Source organism: Pogoniulus pusillus, chromosome 2, assembly GCF_015220805.1.
Source record: "Pogoniulus pusillus isolate bPogPus1 chromosome 2, bPogPus1.pri, whole genome shotgun sequence".
NCBI lineage: Eukaryota > Metazoa > Chordata > Aves > Piciformes > Lybiidae > Pogoniulus > Pogoniulus pusillus.
In genome coordinates, this window is record NC_087265.1 from 30,537,920 (window position 1) to 30,554,812 (window position 16,893).

Sequence of the window (16,893 nt, forward strand, 5' to 3'; positions counted from 1 at the left end):
TACTTGGGAATTGCAGTTCCCTGACACTTCCAAAATTTCAGTATGCATCTCATTTCCCCTCAGCATGCTGCTCAACAGAACATGCAGATTCGTTCAGATTTTAGTTGTTTTGCCAGTTTTGTTGAACACTATTCATTCTATGTGGCATCTCGTAGTGAAGATATGCTTCAAGACATGCACAAATCCAGGCTGGGTGGCAAATGGCTGGAGAGCAGCCCTAAGAAAACGGACCTGGGGGTCTGGGCTGATGCAAAGCCCAGTATGAGCTGGCAATGTGCACATGCAGCCTGGACAGCAACCGTGTTCCAGGCTGCATGAAGAGAAGTGTGGCCAGTAGGACAAGGGAGGTGATCCCCCTCTTTACTCTGCTCTCCCGAGATGCCATCTGGAGTATTGTTGTCCTGGGTTAGGGTGGATCCCTCCCCAGTAAACTCACTACAACATGGATTTCTGGTAAGTCAGGAAAAATAAAATCATATTTTTTACAGTTTAAACTAAATATAACAGTATAAGGAGAATAAACTACTACAGAAATACAATAACCTTAAGGAAGATGGGGAAGGGGTCAAGTGGCAACAAAGCAGCATCAGCCAAAACAGCAGCAGGGGAAGACAGCAGTAGGAGCAGCAGAGCAGCAAGAGGAAGGTACTTCCAGACATAAAGCTCTTGATGCTCCAATGAAATTACATTAACTTATTATTGTTGCCATTATATGGCCTATCCTTAGAACGTTCACCTCTCCACTCAGAGCTTCCACTTCTAAGTTTCTCTGTTCTGAATTTTTTTTTAAGTCTGAGTTACAAATCTAGCTCTAAACAGCCACAGCTGTGTAGTTCTGGAGCCCCCAACACAAGAAGGACATTGAACTGTTGGAGCGAGTCCAGAGGAGGGCAATGATGATGATCAGAGGGCCGGAGCACCTCTGCTATGAGGACTAGGCTATGGGAGTTGGGAGTTTTCAGCCTGGAGAAGAGAAGACTTAAAGGAGACATTGGAGTGGCCTTCCAGTATCTGAAGGGGGCCTACGAGAAGGCTGGGGAGGGACTATTGACAAAGTCTTGTAATGACAGGACAAGGGGTAATGGGTTTAAACTGGAAGAGGGGAGATTTAAACTAGTTGTTAGGAAGAGATGCTTTACAGTGAGGGTGCTGAAACACTGGAAGAGGTTGCCAAGGGAGGTTTGTGGATGATCCCTCCCTGGAGGTGTTCAAGGCTAGGTTGGATGAGGCCTTGAGTGACCTGTTTTAGTGGGAGGTGTCCCTGCCTACGGCTTGGGGTTGGAAGCAATGACCTCAAAGATCATCTTCCAACCTAAACCATTCTATGATCCATGACAGATTTCTTCCTCTATTCTTTTACCATGACTCAGACAGATATCATTTGCTATAAACCCACAACAATTAAGCACAACCATGGCTTCTAGATCGTTACAGAATTTTGTAGATACAGAATAGCAGTTTGTGGAGGACAGACTGAAGCCACAAGAGGTATCATTGGTAGTAACAAAGCATGATCCTCTACCAGTACTCTTTGGGAAATACTTCACTTGCTTTGCCCCTTTGTCAGAATAGCAGCTAGTCCAGCTGATCCTCTTCTCCCTATCTCATGTAGCTGTAGCTCTCAAAGCATGAATAGGAGCTGGTTATGAAGGGGAAGCTTGCCATTGAGAACAAAGCCCCAACTCAGTGTCTGAAATCCGATAAGCTTAGTCACCAAACAATGAACCATTTAAAAAGGTCAAAAACCACTGCAGCTTCAAAGTGTGGTCTCCTAGTTAGCCACACGTTCCTCTGCAGAGTAGGCATTTAGAAAGCTTTATAGGGAATTCCTCCTAAATCCATCACCCAAGCCAGCCCAAAGAGAGGCTCAGATCATTGTCTTCATTTTGACGTAACTCGGGAGCTTTGGTCAGTGTGAAGCTGAAAGATGCATCTGACCTTAGCAGCTTTCCGTGCTCCTGACTGAGCACTGCTCACTAACACAGGCTCCTGGGAAAACAACAATCCACAAAAAAAAACCCACACAGAAGATTCTGGGATGGTATTTTAAAATCACTAATCTTACAGCACTACTAACCCCAAGCTTTTCCGTGTTACTAATGAGCACAGAGCTGGCGTAACACACCCTCTGCAGACTAAAAGATAATTGGTTAAATCTCAGCCGAGTCCTGGGAATTGCAGCCCATTAAATATTGTCATGCTGCTCCTGCTTTGTCATGCATCAGGGTAGCTCTTGCCCTTTCTTTAAATAAAGGCCAGTTTCAACTCCAACTACTGCAGGACAGTTCCTTTGAACAATGCATCCAGAGAAGGAGAACACCAATTTAAAATATTAGCACATTCACTAAAATCACCTTTAGACTAGATGGTTGACCTTTTACTGTGAACTAAGCAGGGGGAGGGTATGACTGCATGTCAGCAGCAGAGGTTTGGGAGTGTCTTTCTGCCCCTATCCAGTCACAGTGAGATCTCACTTAGTCTGGGAAAAAGCCCTCGATGATGTTTACCATAGATATACAGGCCAACACAGTTAAATATAGAACATTTTTGCCAATTAAAAACTAGACAAACAAGACCTCCAGCCAGCCCCTCTTTTTTTTTGCCTCCATTTTTGAGATCATCTCGCTCACTTCTTACCAGTGTTGCGAAACACCATCTCATCGTTATGCAGAACTGAAGAATTAATGGCTATTAATTAAGGTGGCACTGTTAAAGTAAAACAAACTTGGGAGCTCAGGCCTGAAAAAAGGAACACCAGCCCAACAGAATCTAAGGAACAGATCCAGATGACAGATTTCAAGTGTAGTGGTGCTTTATTTTACCTTTCCAAAGATAAAGGATGAAAACTGAGCTTGCTCCTCCTAGTTAAGTACTCACTAACCATCCAAAAAAAAGCAAATAATCAAGAAAAGAGATCTTGCCCAGTCTTTCAGACTGATACAATTACCAGTGCAGTTACTTAAAGAACCATTTTTAATATATTAGGAATGCATATTATTTTTAGCCCTATGATTAGGATTCTAGGACCAGATAAATGCACCAGAAGCACATCAGAACAGCAAAAATAAACTATGGCCAAAATGTGTTCAAATCTGTCCTTATTCAGCCAAGCTGAGAATGAGAAATGATCCACCTTGTTTAGAGTTAAAAAAATAAATTAAAAAACAAACTCAAATTTGATCCAGTTTGCAAAACAAAACTAAGTGGGACACACACACACATTGTCCATCCTATCACATAAACCCAGTATTTTTGGAAATATCAGTCATTATGCTTGTGTGCTCCTACTACAAGTCTGGGTTTGTTCAAAGTGAGCGTGGTGCATGGGGCTGCTTAACAGGACGAGTTTCCCACTCACAGAAAAGACAGACACAATTGTTTCTACAAGAGAGAAATAAGTGTCTCTGGTGCTTCAGTTAGCACAGCAGGTCTTTAAGGCACACTTCTTTTTACCAGAATGCAAGCGGACTTTTTGCAAGTTGTTTTAAACATTCAAGAGTCAGATGTACCCTTTGATGCAAGCAATTTTCTATTAGTCAGTCATCAAGGTACTGAATAGTCAGCAGAGGGCTCTTACAGATGGAATAAATTCCAATCAAAGAGTAGGATGTCTGTGATGAGAACAAAAATGAGCCCAATGAAGAGCAACTCAATGTAATCTGCTGAGTATGACTTTAAATGAAATGACAGGTGATATCTTAAGGACTGACAGATCAAAGAACTTCTTATGAAAAGCTTTAGAAGTGGGATTCAGTTTATGCTGCAACATTGCTCAAGCCTTAGGTACTAAGACAACAGAGGTTACTGCTGTAGTCAAAGAAGAAATTTAACAGCTACCCGCTAAAATATTTCAGTAAACTTTCAGCAAATAACCAAAAGAGAGATGATAAATAGGGAGACATGACCTTGTCAGTTCTTCAAAAGCCTCAAACTTTCAAAGCTTTCGATACAAGCATGCAATGACTTTGTTTACAAAGCAAAATACTTTGTAATCTGTTTTAAACTGCACCATTTTGACACCAGAAGTTACGCAAACCCAGTTCTACCCCAGCCTCACGAAATGAGCTCAATATTGAACAGCAGTTCTGTGGCCAGGTCCCAGTGCATTATTGCAACCACTATTTTGAATATGGAAACGACACGTTTGGGGCTTCCCAGTCAGCATCCATATTACTAGAGTGTGGTAAGCTGAAATCTTTTTTGAACTTGACAGATGTGAAAACAAACAACCAAACCGACCTAAATAGGCTGTGTAGCCAAAAAGACCACCCTAGATATCCAAACAAGGCCAGGGTTTTAATGAACTTGCAGTCAGCAGGAAGTTTGGCACACTGTCTTGCACTTAAGTCCTGCGCAATCTCAACTTGGAAAAACAAGACAAAAATTGTGTCAGTGTCATGGTCAAATGCCTCCTGGAATTAACTGCAAGTTCCACAAGTTTTTGCCCACCTGCCACTCATAACTGGGGACCACATTCTGTCTATCTCTAAGCATTACCAATCAGAGTCTTGATGAGAATCAGACTCAACTACTCGAAGAGAACTAGCACCTAAAAGAGAAAAAAATAAGTCAACACAACAATTTTTACAAATGCTAAACTTATTGTGCATGAAGAACTGGCAAGATAGCCCATTTGAGTGAAAGCATTTAGGAAGTACTATGAAATTGCAAATGCACAGATCTAATTTTTCAAATCACTTGGCTTGCTGTGAAGCAAGGCTGAAAGAATTCAAGAATGAGCACATAAAAAAAAAAGCTGTAGAAAAAAAAATTAGCTATGTGTAGGAGATTAACTTTAAAAAATTAACTAGACCAGGGGGACAATTAATAGGTCCATTGGTCCATATAATATTTTTCATTTGTAGTTCATATCTTTCCCAGTCAGTGAAAGCCTCAAATGCCAAAGGAAGTGCCACAAATATTAAATCTCAGAGATTTAAATTAAAAAAAAAATCAATTTAGCCAAAGAATACCAAAATCCCAAGATTGCTTTCTGGCAGAGGAGGTAGTTTTCATCTGTATTTGACTGCTCCCAAAGACAGATAGCTGCTTTGTATTACAGTTACTTCTTAATGCACTCTCTATTAACATGCAAGGAAAAAAACTAGCCTGAGAGACACCTGGAATGAGATGCACTTGATGGGTCTCTAAACCTGACCATCTAGATCTGAAATGGCAAAATTTCAGCTCTCTGATGTTGAGGGCTATGCTAATATCTGTGCACCTCATGAACTGAGGTGCTTAGAAAGTATTTTCTCCTTAATCTTACTTCGCTCTACAGACCAGTGGATCTTACCTGCCTTTGAGCCTGCAGTCACAGTCAGTAAATACTGCCTATCTTTAATATATATTTTATCTTGCACAACTGACTATCATAGTAAATCTCAAAGCTTCTCCTCTAAGCAGGCTATTCAACATGAGCACTGTTTTTATTCAAGTAGATTAACTCTCCAACATAAGACACATTAAGACACAAACCCAAGTTAATTCTATGGTCAAAACAGCAAGACATCAGTCACTTGTGTGAAGTTTTATGCTGTATATTTGATAATGTCTCAAGTAACATTCAAATGCATTTATCATGTTCACATTTTACTTAGTTTAGCTGAAGTAATTTCAGTAACCACAGTGAACTAATCAAACTCTGCTCCCCACCCCAGAGAGGTAATGAAGAATGACTTTAATTTGTTAGGACAAAGAAAGCCCTCTCCTGCCCTAAAAGTTAGTTCACTGAAATCCCAAAGAGGCAAAGGACTAGAAAGTTTCATACGTGTACACGAAAAGAGGCAAACTAATATTAGAGAAATGTTTGGCAAAGTGGGTTTGGTATAGTCTTAGCTTACTCACTGCATACATCTAAAAAGTTAAAGCACTCCTCTTGTATATCGCTAATAAAATAAACTTTTGAGAAGAGATGCAAGTTCTACTCATACAGCCCTAGCTCTACTTTAAAGATCCAACAGCAGTAAAGGTGAGTAGATCCTGCATCAAGTACAAAAAGGCCAATTATAAATGGGGATACTGAAAAGAATAATACTTGCACCATCTTAAGTGACCAGCTTGTTCTTGCTTCCTGTTTTTAAAGCTGTAGCCTGCAGGTCTCAGTGATCATCACTGAAGAAAAGCAAGCTTCTTGTCATTGTAAGCGTGCACACATTCACTAGGAAAAAAAAAGTCTTCTACATCAAAGCAAGTTCAAGTTGACCCACCTAAACAAATCGAGCCACTGTTTAGTTCGGACTGCAACTACCAGAAGCAGTGGCCGAAACACACCTGCAAGATTTGCAAAGTCAGGGAAGCATTGCAGCAAAACTCATCAGGAGAAACTAGCAGGGTACAGGAAGGAATGGAGACACAGGACAGATTCTCTGAAGTCTCAGATGTGCAGTTATTGCTTCTGCTGTTTCTTGGAAGAGGTCAGTAAAATCTTACTACTACTCAAGCCTGAACACTTTGCTTGCACATCCCCTTCACTGTCTCTAGTACTCTCTGCAAAAAATTCTCTAACTCCTTCCCATCATGAGTGCAACAGATACACACCCAGTAGCCTTTCAGCCAGCTAGTCAGCCTACAGAAGATTTGGAAGCCTCAGTTCTTCTAGTCGAAGGAGAGACGTAGAGGACTGGATTTTTGTCACAGCACTTGTGCTTGCTTTTGGCAGACAAATGAAACAAAGATTAAAGACACCTAAATTTATTTCCAAAAAGATTTTAAGTAAAAAAACCCACAAAATTACCACCACTATACACTAGAGATTCCAAGCACCCTGGAAATTAATTCAAGCACAGAAGTAAGAAGCCATGTCCCCTATTTAGAAGTACTGCAAGTGGTAGCTAGTTTCTTACCTGTGTTCAGTGAAAAGCTAGTACAGTTTAAAGTTTATGTAAATCTCTCTCTCAATGATTTAAAAGAATTTGCTTCATGTCATGTTTGCTCACACTGAATGAACTATGATTCTGAACGAACTGAAAGAGGTCCAGCTTCACCTCAGTTTATGTGAACACATGGGGCAGAAACTAAGGCTAATAAGAGATCTGGAGAGTCCACTGTTGGCATTTGGAGTCTTGAATCCAAATCTTCCAGTGCTTAAATCCTGTCAAAACCATGCATTAAAGCTGTTGGCTGTGCTACACTTTCAAATACCAGATAGGCAAGTGATAAGTGCCACACAATCAGTTCTTGATATTCAAGTGGCTTGAAAATTAGTTTCTGAAGCTGTCAGCTTTTCAAGGTGTGATCTGCTGGTGTATGCTGTTCAAAAGCAAAGCGAAAATGAACTGATCTTTGGTTTACTTTTTCATGCTAAAGTTTTGTGGGTTTGCTTTGTTCTTTTTAAACATCAGTATATTCAAGATTAAGACTGGTTTTGAAAACCTTACGCTTTTCCATGAAATAACTTAATTTCTGTAAGTTTCAAGAGTGAATATTGAAAGCTGAAGTGATTAAGCCGAACTTGTTTATGCTTTTTTATGCAGCTGGAAAGGAAATTCATGTCACGCAAGACTTCATCTTATCATGTTACTATATACACACACCCACTGACAACATGCATTGCCCTCAAACTTCATACATACAGGCCCTTGCACAATCACAAACCTACAACACCTAAAAAACCACATTTAGTGTCCAAATACTAATAGATTGCAGGGTTATTCATAGCCTAACAGATTCTTTAGAACTTCCTATACATAAACACCAAAAGTTTCAGGATGCATAACTGTATAGAAGATTCAACTGAAAATATTTCTAAGACTTATTCTTTAATTAAAAAGAGTACTAAGGATTAGTGCTTTCATCCAGAATGGAAAAACAACACCAAACATCTCCCAAATCCCAACCTGTGTCTGTGTCATTTGTGCATGCAGAAAAGCCTGGACGAAAATGCCTTCTGCCAGCAAGTAGCATATTAAAAGTAAAGAGACAATAAACAACTGTAGTTGTTTAAAACTCATCTAGCTCAGCATCTTAATGCCGACAGTAGCTGCAAAAAGATGCCAAGAGCAGTATAAAAATAGGGTAAGTATATTTTGTTACTTTCCCAGAACATTCTCCCAGTGCTCCAGCTACCCATGACTCCAACAGAAAAGCTAAGGACAAAGGAAAACAAAGGAAACACCTACCTGGGAAAGCAGAGTATACATTTAACACCTGCCTCCTCACTTTAAATAAATCACATTTATTACCAGCTTTGCTTCATATTTACTTAACACACACCCTGGAAGTTGTAGCTGTAGCTAATGCCACTGTTAAATAACATCCCCACATCTACTTACACAGCTTCACGGGAGGCACCATGCAAAAGCAGCAGCTCAGCAATGTTCACGTGCCCGTTCTTGGCAGCGTCATGAAGCGGCGATTCATTCTGATACCCTGTAGTGTTCACCAACGCCTTGTGCTGTAGCAACAGCTCTACCACTTCGGTGTGCCCATGATTACAGGCCTCATGCTAGTTGAGGAAATCCATAAAAGACAAAACTCAAGTGAAACAGAATTCAGGAGGAAGGACTTATGTCACAACAGTTAACGCACTCATTTTTAAACACCTCTCAGTAGATGACTGGGGAATTCATATCAGGAATATGAATTAACCTTAGAACTTGGGGGTTGGTCTCTTCTCCCAGACAACCAGCAACAGAACAAGGGGACACAGTCTCAAGTTGTGCCAGGGGAAGTATAGGCTGGATGTTAGGAGGAAGTTCTTCACAGAGAGAGTGATTGGCATTGGAATGGGCTGCCCAGGGAGGTGGTGGAGGCACCATCCCTGGAGGTCTTCAAGAAAAGTCTGGATGAGGCACTTAGTGCCATGGTCTAGTTGACTGGCTAGGGCTGGGTGCTAGGTTGGACTGGTTGATTCTATGATTCTGTGAACTTAACAGCAATAAAAAAACACAGAGAAGGACAACAAAAGGCCAGTTGTGCGCAAATTAGACCACAGGGAATGAGGTCTCCCAGGTTACAATCTTTGTCAAGAGTATTAAGCAAGAGAGAAAAGTTGTCATGGGTCAACAGAGCCGTATGTTTATTTTCTGTAATTCAGTTGAGCATTTTTTTCATTCAACTACTTGATACATTTCCAAAATGGTAAAGAACATGAAGGACATTAAGAACCCATAAATATACATGTCATCTGCAATTGATCATTTTCCAGCCACCATAACTCTATTTTCTGCATTTGCAGAATGGTAGGCTCATAGATTTCTTGACATGCCCTACACCAGTAAAGGAGAGCTGGACTTGAGTGGGTCAGTAGTTGGTAATAAATTAAACTTCTTTATCATCACTTTGCATAACTCTTTGTTGCCAAAATGCATGTCAAAGCAACTCAAATAAGAAAGGAGGGGTGAAATTAAATCTGATCAGGAGAAAGACGACAGAACTCTTCAGCACTCACCAGTGGTGTCCAGCCAGCATTATCTTTGACATTGGGATCTGCCCCATTTTTCAGCAACTGCTCAACAGTTGCTACGTCACCCTACATAGGAAGGAAAGAAAATGTAATGAAGAAGAGATTTATATATTTAGCTGCAATAAAAATCTAATGATATTGTCAGGATAACAAAACTCAACTGGTTTGGAGACCACAGTTTATTATTACTGTTCATTTAGAAGCACCTATACATTTTACAAAAATATACATTTTGAGATAAAAAATGATGCCTGCAGCACACTTAACTCAGAATAAATGGACACATTTGTGCTGATTGCAATCTGTCCACTGGAGTCAACTGCAAAGATTAAAATCAAGAGCATTACTCAAAATTTTCTTGTCCTTCAGACTGGATTTATTTTTTTTTTTCAAACAACTGGCTAGGAACATACATAGGTGAAACAGATTAATAAGCCTGACAAGCTTTTATAAATTGTTTTCCCAGAAGTCAAAAGGAAAAGGGAAAGAGTTTCATTTACCACTGCAATCACTACTCATGGTGAATCTCGCTGGCACTTTTTCTGACAGTTGCTCTACCAAAACAGTTTTCATTTTCTCAGTTTTTACCCTAAGCAAGGAAATGTACGTGGGAAAAGGATGGCAACTGACACAGAGAGGAAAGATGCTGAGTAAAGGCAAAGCAAAGGAAGCATCTGGACAGAATTCATAAATCAGAGGAGCTATCTCAATCAGACATTTCAAGGCAACCACCACTTTCCCTAGACCAGAGTACTGTGATCTCAAACAAAGAGGCTAATGTACTAATTGATATTTAGCTCTTGTCCTTGGCCAAACTTGTAATATGTAAATATTAGGACGTGGGTAGAGAGAAGTTTAATTCATGATATACAGTATATTCCATGCCCTTAAGTAGTGACTGTTACTTCACAAGGTACCTTAGCGAAGGTTAAGAGTATTAAATTAAGCTTTATATACAATAAAAATAAACTTCATCACATTTTTTGTTAGAGAAACAAAAATACTTTTTATCTTAATATTTTATCTAACTAAAAAGTAAAGACAGACTGCTCAGCAGAAATAAATACAGCAAGCAATAAATGGAAACTCAAAATTCAACCAAAAAATGCTGAGAACCACCATCTTTCCAACAAGCAAATTAACACATCAGAGATAAATCTTCTGTGTTATATTCACAACCCAGCTGTCCCAGTAAAATGTTACCTTTCAAAGCAATTAAAGGATATGCTGCTGTTAGAATACTTTATGGTTGCAAGGTAACAGACAGTGCTCAGCATTAGATCTTCTTCTACAGAGAGAAGATACAATTATCTATAATGAGTGAGATCTGAGCTTATCATTTAAAGTTAAGTTTGCAAACATGTACAGCGAGGGTTTGACATTTCAAGAGTACTCCTTCAGAGCAGTAAGCATAGTTAATAATTTGTGTGGGCATTAGGTGGTATCACAGCTTTTCAGAATCGTTAGGTGAACATTGATTTGTAAAACATTACTGCAGCTTTGCCAAAAGAAACATTGCTGGTGTGGACACCAGTGCTGATGACACACAGAGAATGAAATCCAGCTCTAAGTAAACAGTAGAAAATTGGTGTTTGCTGTTTACAGAAGACAATATTGTCATTGCCTCAGGTGTAAATGGAACCTGCTCCCTGCAGCCAGCACCTAGCAATGAGGGTGACGGGAAGGGAGAGGAAGCTGTCATGCCACTTGCACTGTGCAATGGCTGGATAGGTGCTGTCAATCAGGGTTACAAGGGAGATGCTAACAAAGTTGTCGATTGCTAGAACATGCCTTCCATCTCCTCGGAGTCTCTTCAAGTCACTTACTGTATGATGAATATTTGAGTTAAAAAAGGGAGACAAAATCTCAAGATGTAGAACCTTAACAGGCTTGTGTTAGGGTCTCTCCCACAAAGAGAACCACTGTCATCCAATAGTGATCCAGAAGTTAAAAAAGCGCAGCTAACACACTGACCTCTTCTATCAGAGTTGATGGAATTACTCACAGTTAAACACTTCATGACTGTTTTGCTCAGCTCTACCCAAAAAAGGTTAAGCACCTGGCAGGGGCAAGTCCTGGCCACAAACATCTATACACCATAGCTCTTCCATAAGTAAGAAAGCAGAAGAGACTACATCTATTACTACAGAAGTACTAACTGAAACATACTTCATGAAGTTGTGCTTTAACCAGTATTAAAATTTACTTTGTAACATTTAGTCCCTTGAGTTTACTTGACTGAGCAATGCTAGCATAAAATCATCAGTTCCAAATAAGAGGTTATAACCATACCAAATGATATAAGGAAGGGTCCTCACTGCTTGTCTTAGCAGTCTGCAACAACAGCAGAGGGGAAATGTAACTGGAGATACTACTTTTTCAGAACCAGAGAATGGGACAAACATCAGGTAGAAAACTGCTAACATTAACAAATCTCAAGGAAGTGTTTACTTTTAAATCTCATTATCAGTGAAGGATTACAACCAGCTTCTGAAAAGGCAGAAACTACTACAGAATGCAAAATTATCCATTTGGAAGATGCAAAGCAAAGGACATTTTAAGCTCATAACAAAGTTTATGTATATTGACAACATAATAATGCAATGGGGCTGCTCTTCCTCTCCTACAGATTAAGGGAGCTCTCTACACCACAGAAGCAAGAAAGGCATTGGGGCCATCTGTTGGCAGATCTAGAAGACAGCATCAGCTTACATGGAAAAGGGCATTTACGCAGCTTTACAAACACTTCCACATCCAATAAGAATTTAGTTCCTGTGGAAAATGATGGCATAAGCCCAGAAAACCATCCTCACTTGGCTTAGAGAAGGGGTTTTGTTGTTTTTTTTCCCAAGCCAATTGTGTCATGGTTTTAATGAAGACAGATGGCTAAGAACTGCAAATGTCCTCTCAGCCCCATTTTATAGGTAGGGAACTCTTTGCCACTTTGCCCTTTATAGTTCCATTAACCACTGATACTTTCACGCAGAACTCACACTTTAAAGTTAATGAAAAAGTATTCTACCAGTTCAAAGACAGAGATTGAAAGAATTAGGACAGTACATGAAAATGATGCTAAAAATCTGTACCACTTCGATCACTTCTCCCTTTACTTGCAAAGGTAACCAAATGACTTCAATCTTGAAGGCAAACACAAATAAAAATCCCCTTTCAAACACAAATACATCAATGAGTGCAGGGAAAAGAGGGAGGAAAACTAGGTTATTTACAACTCATATGTGGTCAAATATAAATTAGAGTGTTTATTGTAACTGTGAGTGCTCCAGTCAACTATTTCCAGGAATTAGTGAATTTCTCATCTCAATTATTTCCACATTAATTCCCTACCCAGCAGTCCATTTATTAACTAACAGGCATACAAGGTAGCTATGCTTAACCTTTAATAAAAAGAAAACATTCAAGAAGTTACATTTAAGCCACCTCAGGTACAAGAGGGCTAACAATGGAGCACTATTGAAGAAGAAAGGGCCATTTGTTTCTAAGCTTTCACATCAGTGCTAGGGAAGATGGATTGCTTTGACTCCTGGCTAGCTTTCAAATTCTGAAGTTCTGCATTTGAAACCATTACATTGCTTCATATTTGTCTTCAACTACCTGCTTGATGCTACCCCAGGATCAGGAGACTGCTCTGCCATTCCTACACCGCTTGGCTTTAAAATTAGAGTACCAAGATACAGCTTCAAAGCAGTCTTGTGTGCTACACCTGCATCCAAGTCCATCCTGCTAGTTTCTGCCAGCAGACATCACAGGATATCAGGGGTTGGAAGGGACCCAAGGAGATCATCGAGTCCAATCAAGACATCATTTCTCCAGTGAAATGGACACAGCTAAGTCACATGTCACACAAAATCATAAGGTCTAGGCAACAGGACCTTGGATTCACAATAATTTGTTCACTGTGAAGCAACTGACAGAATTGATGCTGTCCATCCACTGCCTTTTGCTCAGAGAACACTGGGAGCGTTCAGATGTGCAGCAGCACAACTGCCTTCTCCCATCACAGGCTTCAAGAGGAAAGGTAGGAGGGGAGACGTCCATCCCAGCTATGCATACGACTCAACAGTGAACCATAATACACACCCATCTGGTACCAGAAGCAAGGAACTGCACAGATGACAAGGTTAAACACTTGTGAAAATATTTAAGAGGTGTTCTTATGTTGGCCATGACACGCTTGCAAAGCCACAGAAACTTTCTTTCAACCTCCTTTCTAATATGTCTTTCACTGGTAGCAAAGCAATAAAAAGAACAGTCTCACAAGGAACTATCTACTACTTATTACAGTGTTAAGTACAATGAATATGAAGAACTCAGCACAGCAAGCTAGTCATGGGTGAACTCCATGCAGGCCCTCCTGGTAAACTGTCCAAACTAAAGGGTACCCTGAACAGAAGGTAACCAAAACTGGTACCAGTGCTTCTTCTCTCTGTCTCTCTTCAGACTAAGTACATGCTCTGAACAAATGTAATTTCTTATTTTCTGGGGACAGGACTACTCTTTTATTGCTTCTAATTTGAAGCATAAAAAACCAAAACCTTCTCCAAGCTACCTCCCATTTACTCCTCTGTAACAGTACAACTGTTGCCATGGTCCTCCTCTTGTCCTGTTGCACTGTGTTTTGCTATTCCTCTTCCTGGGATGCATAATGGCAGCAATTCCATACTGTGAACTGCTCCATCATCTCTCTTATCAACACAGAAGAAACAACCAAGACCTGAAACTCCCTATCAAGAAACCATGATTTTTTTCCTCTCCATGGAGTGAAGGTTCTGTACTAACTAGCTCAGCAGTACTGTGCTGCATTTTTAATTGCCACATTAGAGCCTGTCCTGTGAACAATTCGATATTTTGCTGTAAAAAAAAAAGTAAAACCTTGCAGAAGAGCTGTAGATTGGCCAATTTCCCACCAGTTTAGAATATTAGAAGTGCAATAGGTCACATTTTGTATTTTAACCAATTGGAAGTTCTACTTTTAACGACTATAAGATGAAGACAAACATGACTGTTGTTTTTCACAGGAAGAGACACATTTATTTCCATTTATTAGTGTACCTTAGCATTACATTAATCCATGTTAGAACCTTTCTTGGAACCATTTTGATTTCAGTAAGTTAATAACTAGCAGTAGCAAATGGGTAGAATCCCTCAGAATTAGTTGAAAAAGCACAATGCACTTAATTTCAACACCTGATAATGTTTATTATATCTCTTAAATAACCAAAAAAAAAAAAAAAAAAGGAAAAATCAATTAGCTTTAATTAAATTCAGGGTATTAGACCCTAACAGTTAATGCAAATAATACAGATTTCTTTTTATAATTAATGAACTTCTGGAAAATTAGACTTCATTTCACTTTGGGGAAGAAGGTGGCAGCTACAAGGTTTTCCCATTACACACATGAAAAAACATTACTGGCTGTGGAAAGAACAAGTAAAATTTACCTACAAAACAAAACTGGAAGAGAAATACTTCTTCCAGAAACAAAGACTGGAATGAAAGAAAAAAACCCAAACCAACAACCAACCAACACCTGAAAAACCCAAACAAAAAAATAAACCACAAAACCAAATGAAACCACAATGAGAATATACATACAGCATGAAGTATTTCTCAGCTTCTCTGAGAAAACACATTTACCAGTCCCATAGTAGAGTTCCAATACTCTAGAAGACTCAGCTGAAAACATACAGGTTATATGAAAGATACTAAATGCTTTCATGCAATTGCCACACACCCCCAGCAGATTCATGACAATTAATCACTGCTACTTCTTGTTCACTGCTTCACAAAGCAAAATGCCAGCAAAACCCACGACTAACATTTCTCTGGAAGGACCATGCCCTCACATGATGCTAGCTTGAACAACTCAGTCTTACTCCTCTTTGACATAGACTAATAACTGTGCCTACATTTACTGCGTACCGGGGGATGCAGCAACTTCTCAGAATGTCATCACACACCCCTAATTATGTAACAAGAAGAACATTACAAATGGAAGCAGATAATCTGTATAACCTCCTTCTGCAAACAAGGAACACAGGCTCATAAAATGTTCTGAGTTGGAAGGGACCCCCAAAGGCCATTTACTCCAATCCCCTCTGGGGTAAGCAGGGGCATCCTTAGCTAGATCAGGTTGCCCAGAGCACTGTTGAGCTTCACTTCAAATATCTCCAGGGACGGAGCCCCAACCACCTAACCCAAGCAACCTGTTCCGAACACCCAGTCTCAGCATCTGAGGTTCAGAGACAGTGTGGCAGCTTTGTTAGTATTGCACTGGAAATTTAGTAGCAGGAAACAAAGGTAGGTGCAAGTAAACTATGACCATAGCCAAAAAGGCCACTCTACTTGCCTTATTTTAATGTCCTTTAAAAGATAGTATTAACTTTGGGATCACCCCAAAGCCCTACTTAGTTAAAATAAGCCTTTACTAATGAGCACCTCAATGCAAATGGAATTGACAGATTAAATCCACAGCAGAACTAATGAGGAAGAGAAACAACTTCCTGGTTTAGATCAACAAACATTAAAAGATAGCACCACAATGAATTTACACACATCACTGAGAAAAGCATTCCTATACTCATTTACCCCATAGCCTATGCTGACCTTTTCAGCCTATGCAACAGCCCTATCCCTTCCTCAGAGAAGGCTGTACCAATGCCAACAAGCAGTGCCAGCTAAACCACTAAACCTGGATGATCAAAACTTGTTTATTCTTTTAGTCTACAGCATCGATTGCTTCATTTTTCCCCATTCATCTCCAAATTTTTTTTTCAGTGAAAACCCACATTACTGGCACATCACTGTTCAGCCCAAACCTTCCAGTAAGTATCAGACAGATTGCTGGAAGTCACATCTGGGTGAAAATTTGCAGAGATAGATAAATATGTTTTTAAGACCAGCCACAGTAGTATTCCTTACAAACTCCCTGAAATTCATGAAAGCATAATTTGTAAACAGTGATTCAATAGAGAGGAATATATAAGACTTAAGACAAAAAGAAATCTCTCCTTAAAGCTCTTGAGTTCTGTGAGAACAATATTTAATTTTCTCCTTCCTACCTCCATATTAATGGCATCAAGTAAGATATCTGAACCCAACTCAGCTGAGCTGCCACTTCCATTTAAAAAGGTCTCATGCAGCAGAAGTGGCTTATTAGGATGCCTTTGAAAGAGGGCACAGTTCTTTATCAAGAACAGCCTTTGTCTCAACAAATAGAACTGCTGTATAAATGTCAGGATGCATACAGGTGAAACAGTTTCAGCAGTTTATTAACAACACAGTATTTTTCTATCATGATTTAGTACAAAGTACTAAAAATTGCCAGACTACAAACTCTTTGAAATGACCTCTCAGAAGAGAGCTGCTATGTTAGTGCATCCGATGAGTTTGACTCTAAGCATTCAACCTACCCTACCTGCATGTAGCATTTACATTGTAATATGAAAGCAAAGCCATGAAGTTCTACC

At 39.7% G+C, this 16,893-nt stretch overlaps 1 protein-coding gene across 2 annotated transcripts in view; it reads right to left on the reverse strand.

Annotated features, from left to right (window-relative positions):
• The window catches only part of BARD1 (BRCA1 associated RING domain 1), a 55,617-nt gene that overhangs the window by 20,865 nt on the left and 17,859 nt on the right, over positions 1-16,893 (reverse strand). For both annotated transcript variants that reach the window (XM_064159063.1, XM_064159072.1), the window contains exons 5-6: positions 9,392-9,472; positions 8,274-8,446 (exon numbers count right to left, since the gene is read on the reverse strand). In XM_064159063.1, the coding sequence (XP_064015133.1) occupies positions 8,274-8,446; positions 9,392-9,472 (254 nt within the window). The remainder of the gene's footprint in view (positions 1-8,273; positions 8,447-9,391; positions 9,473-16,893) is intronic.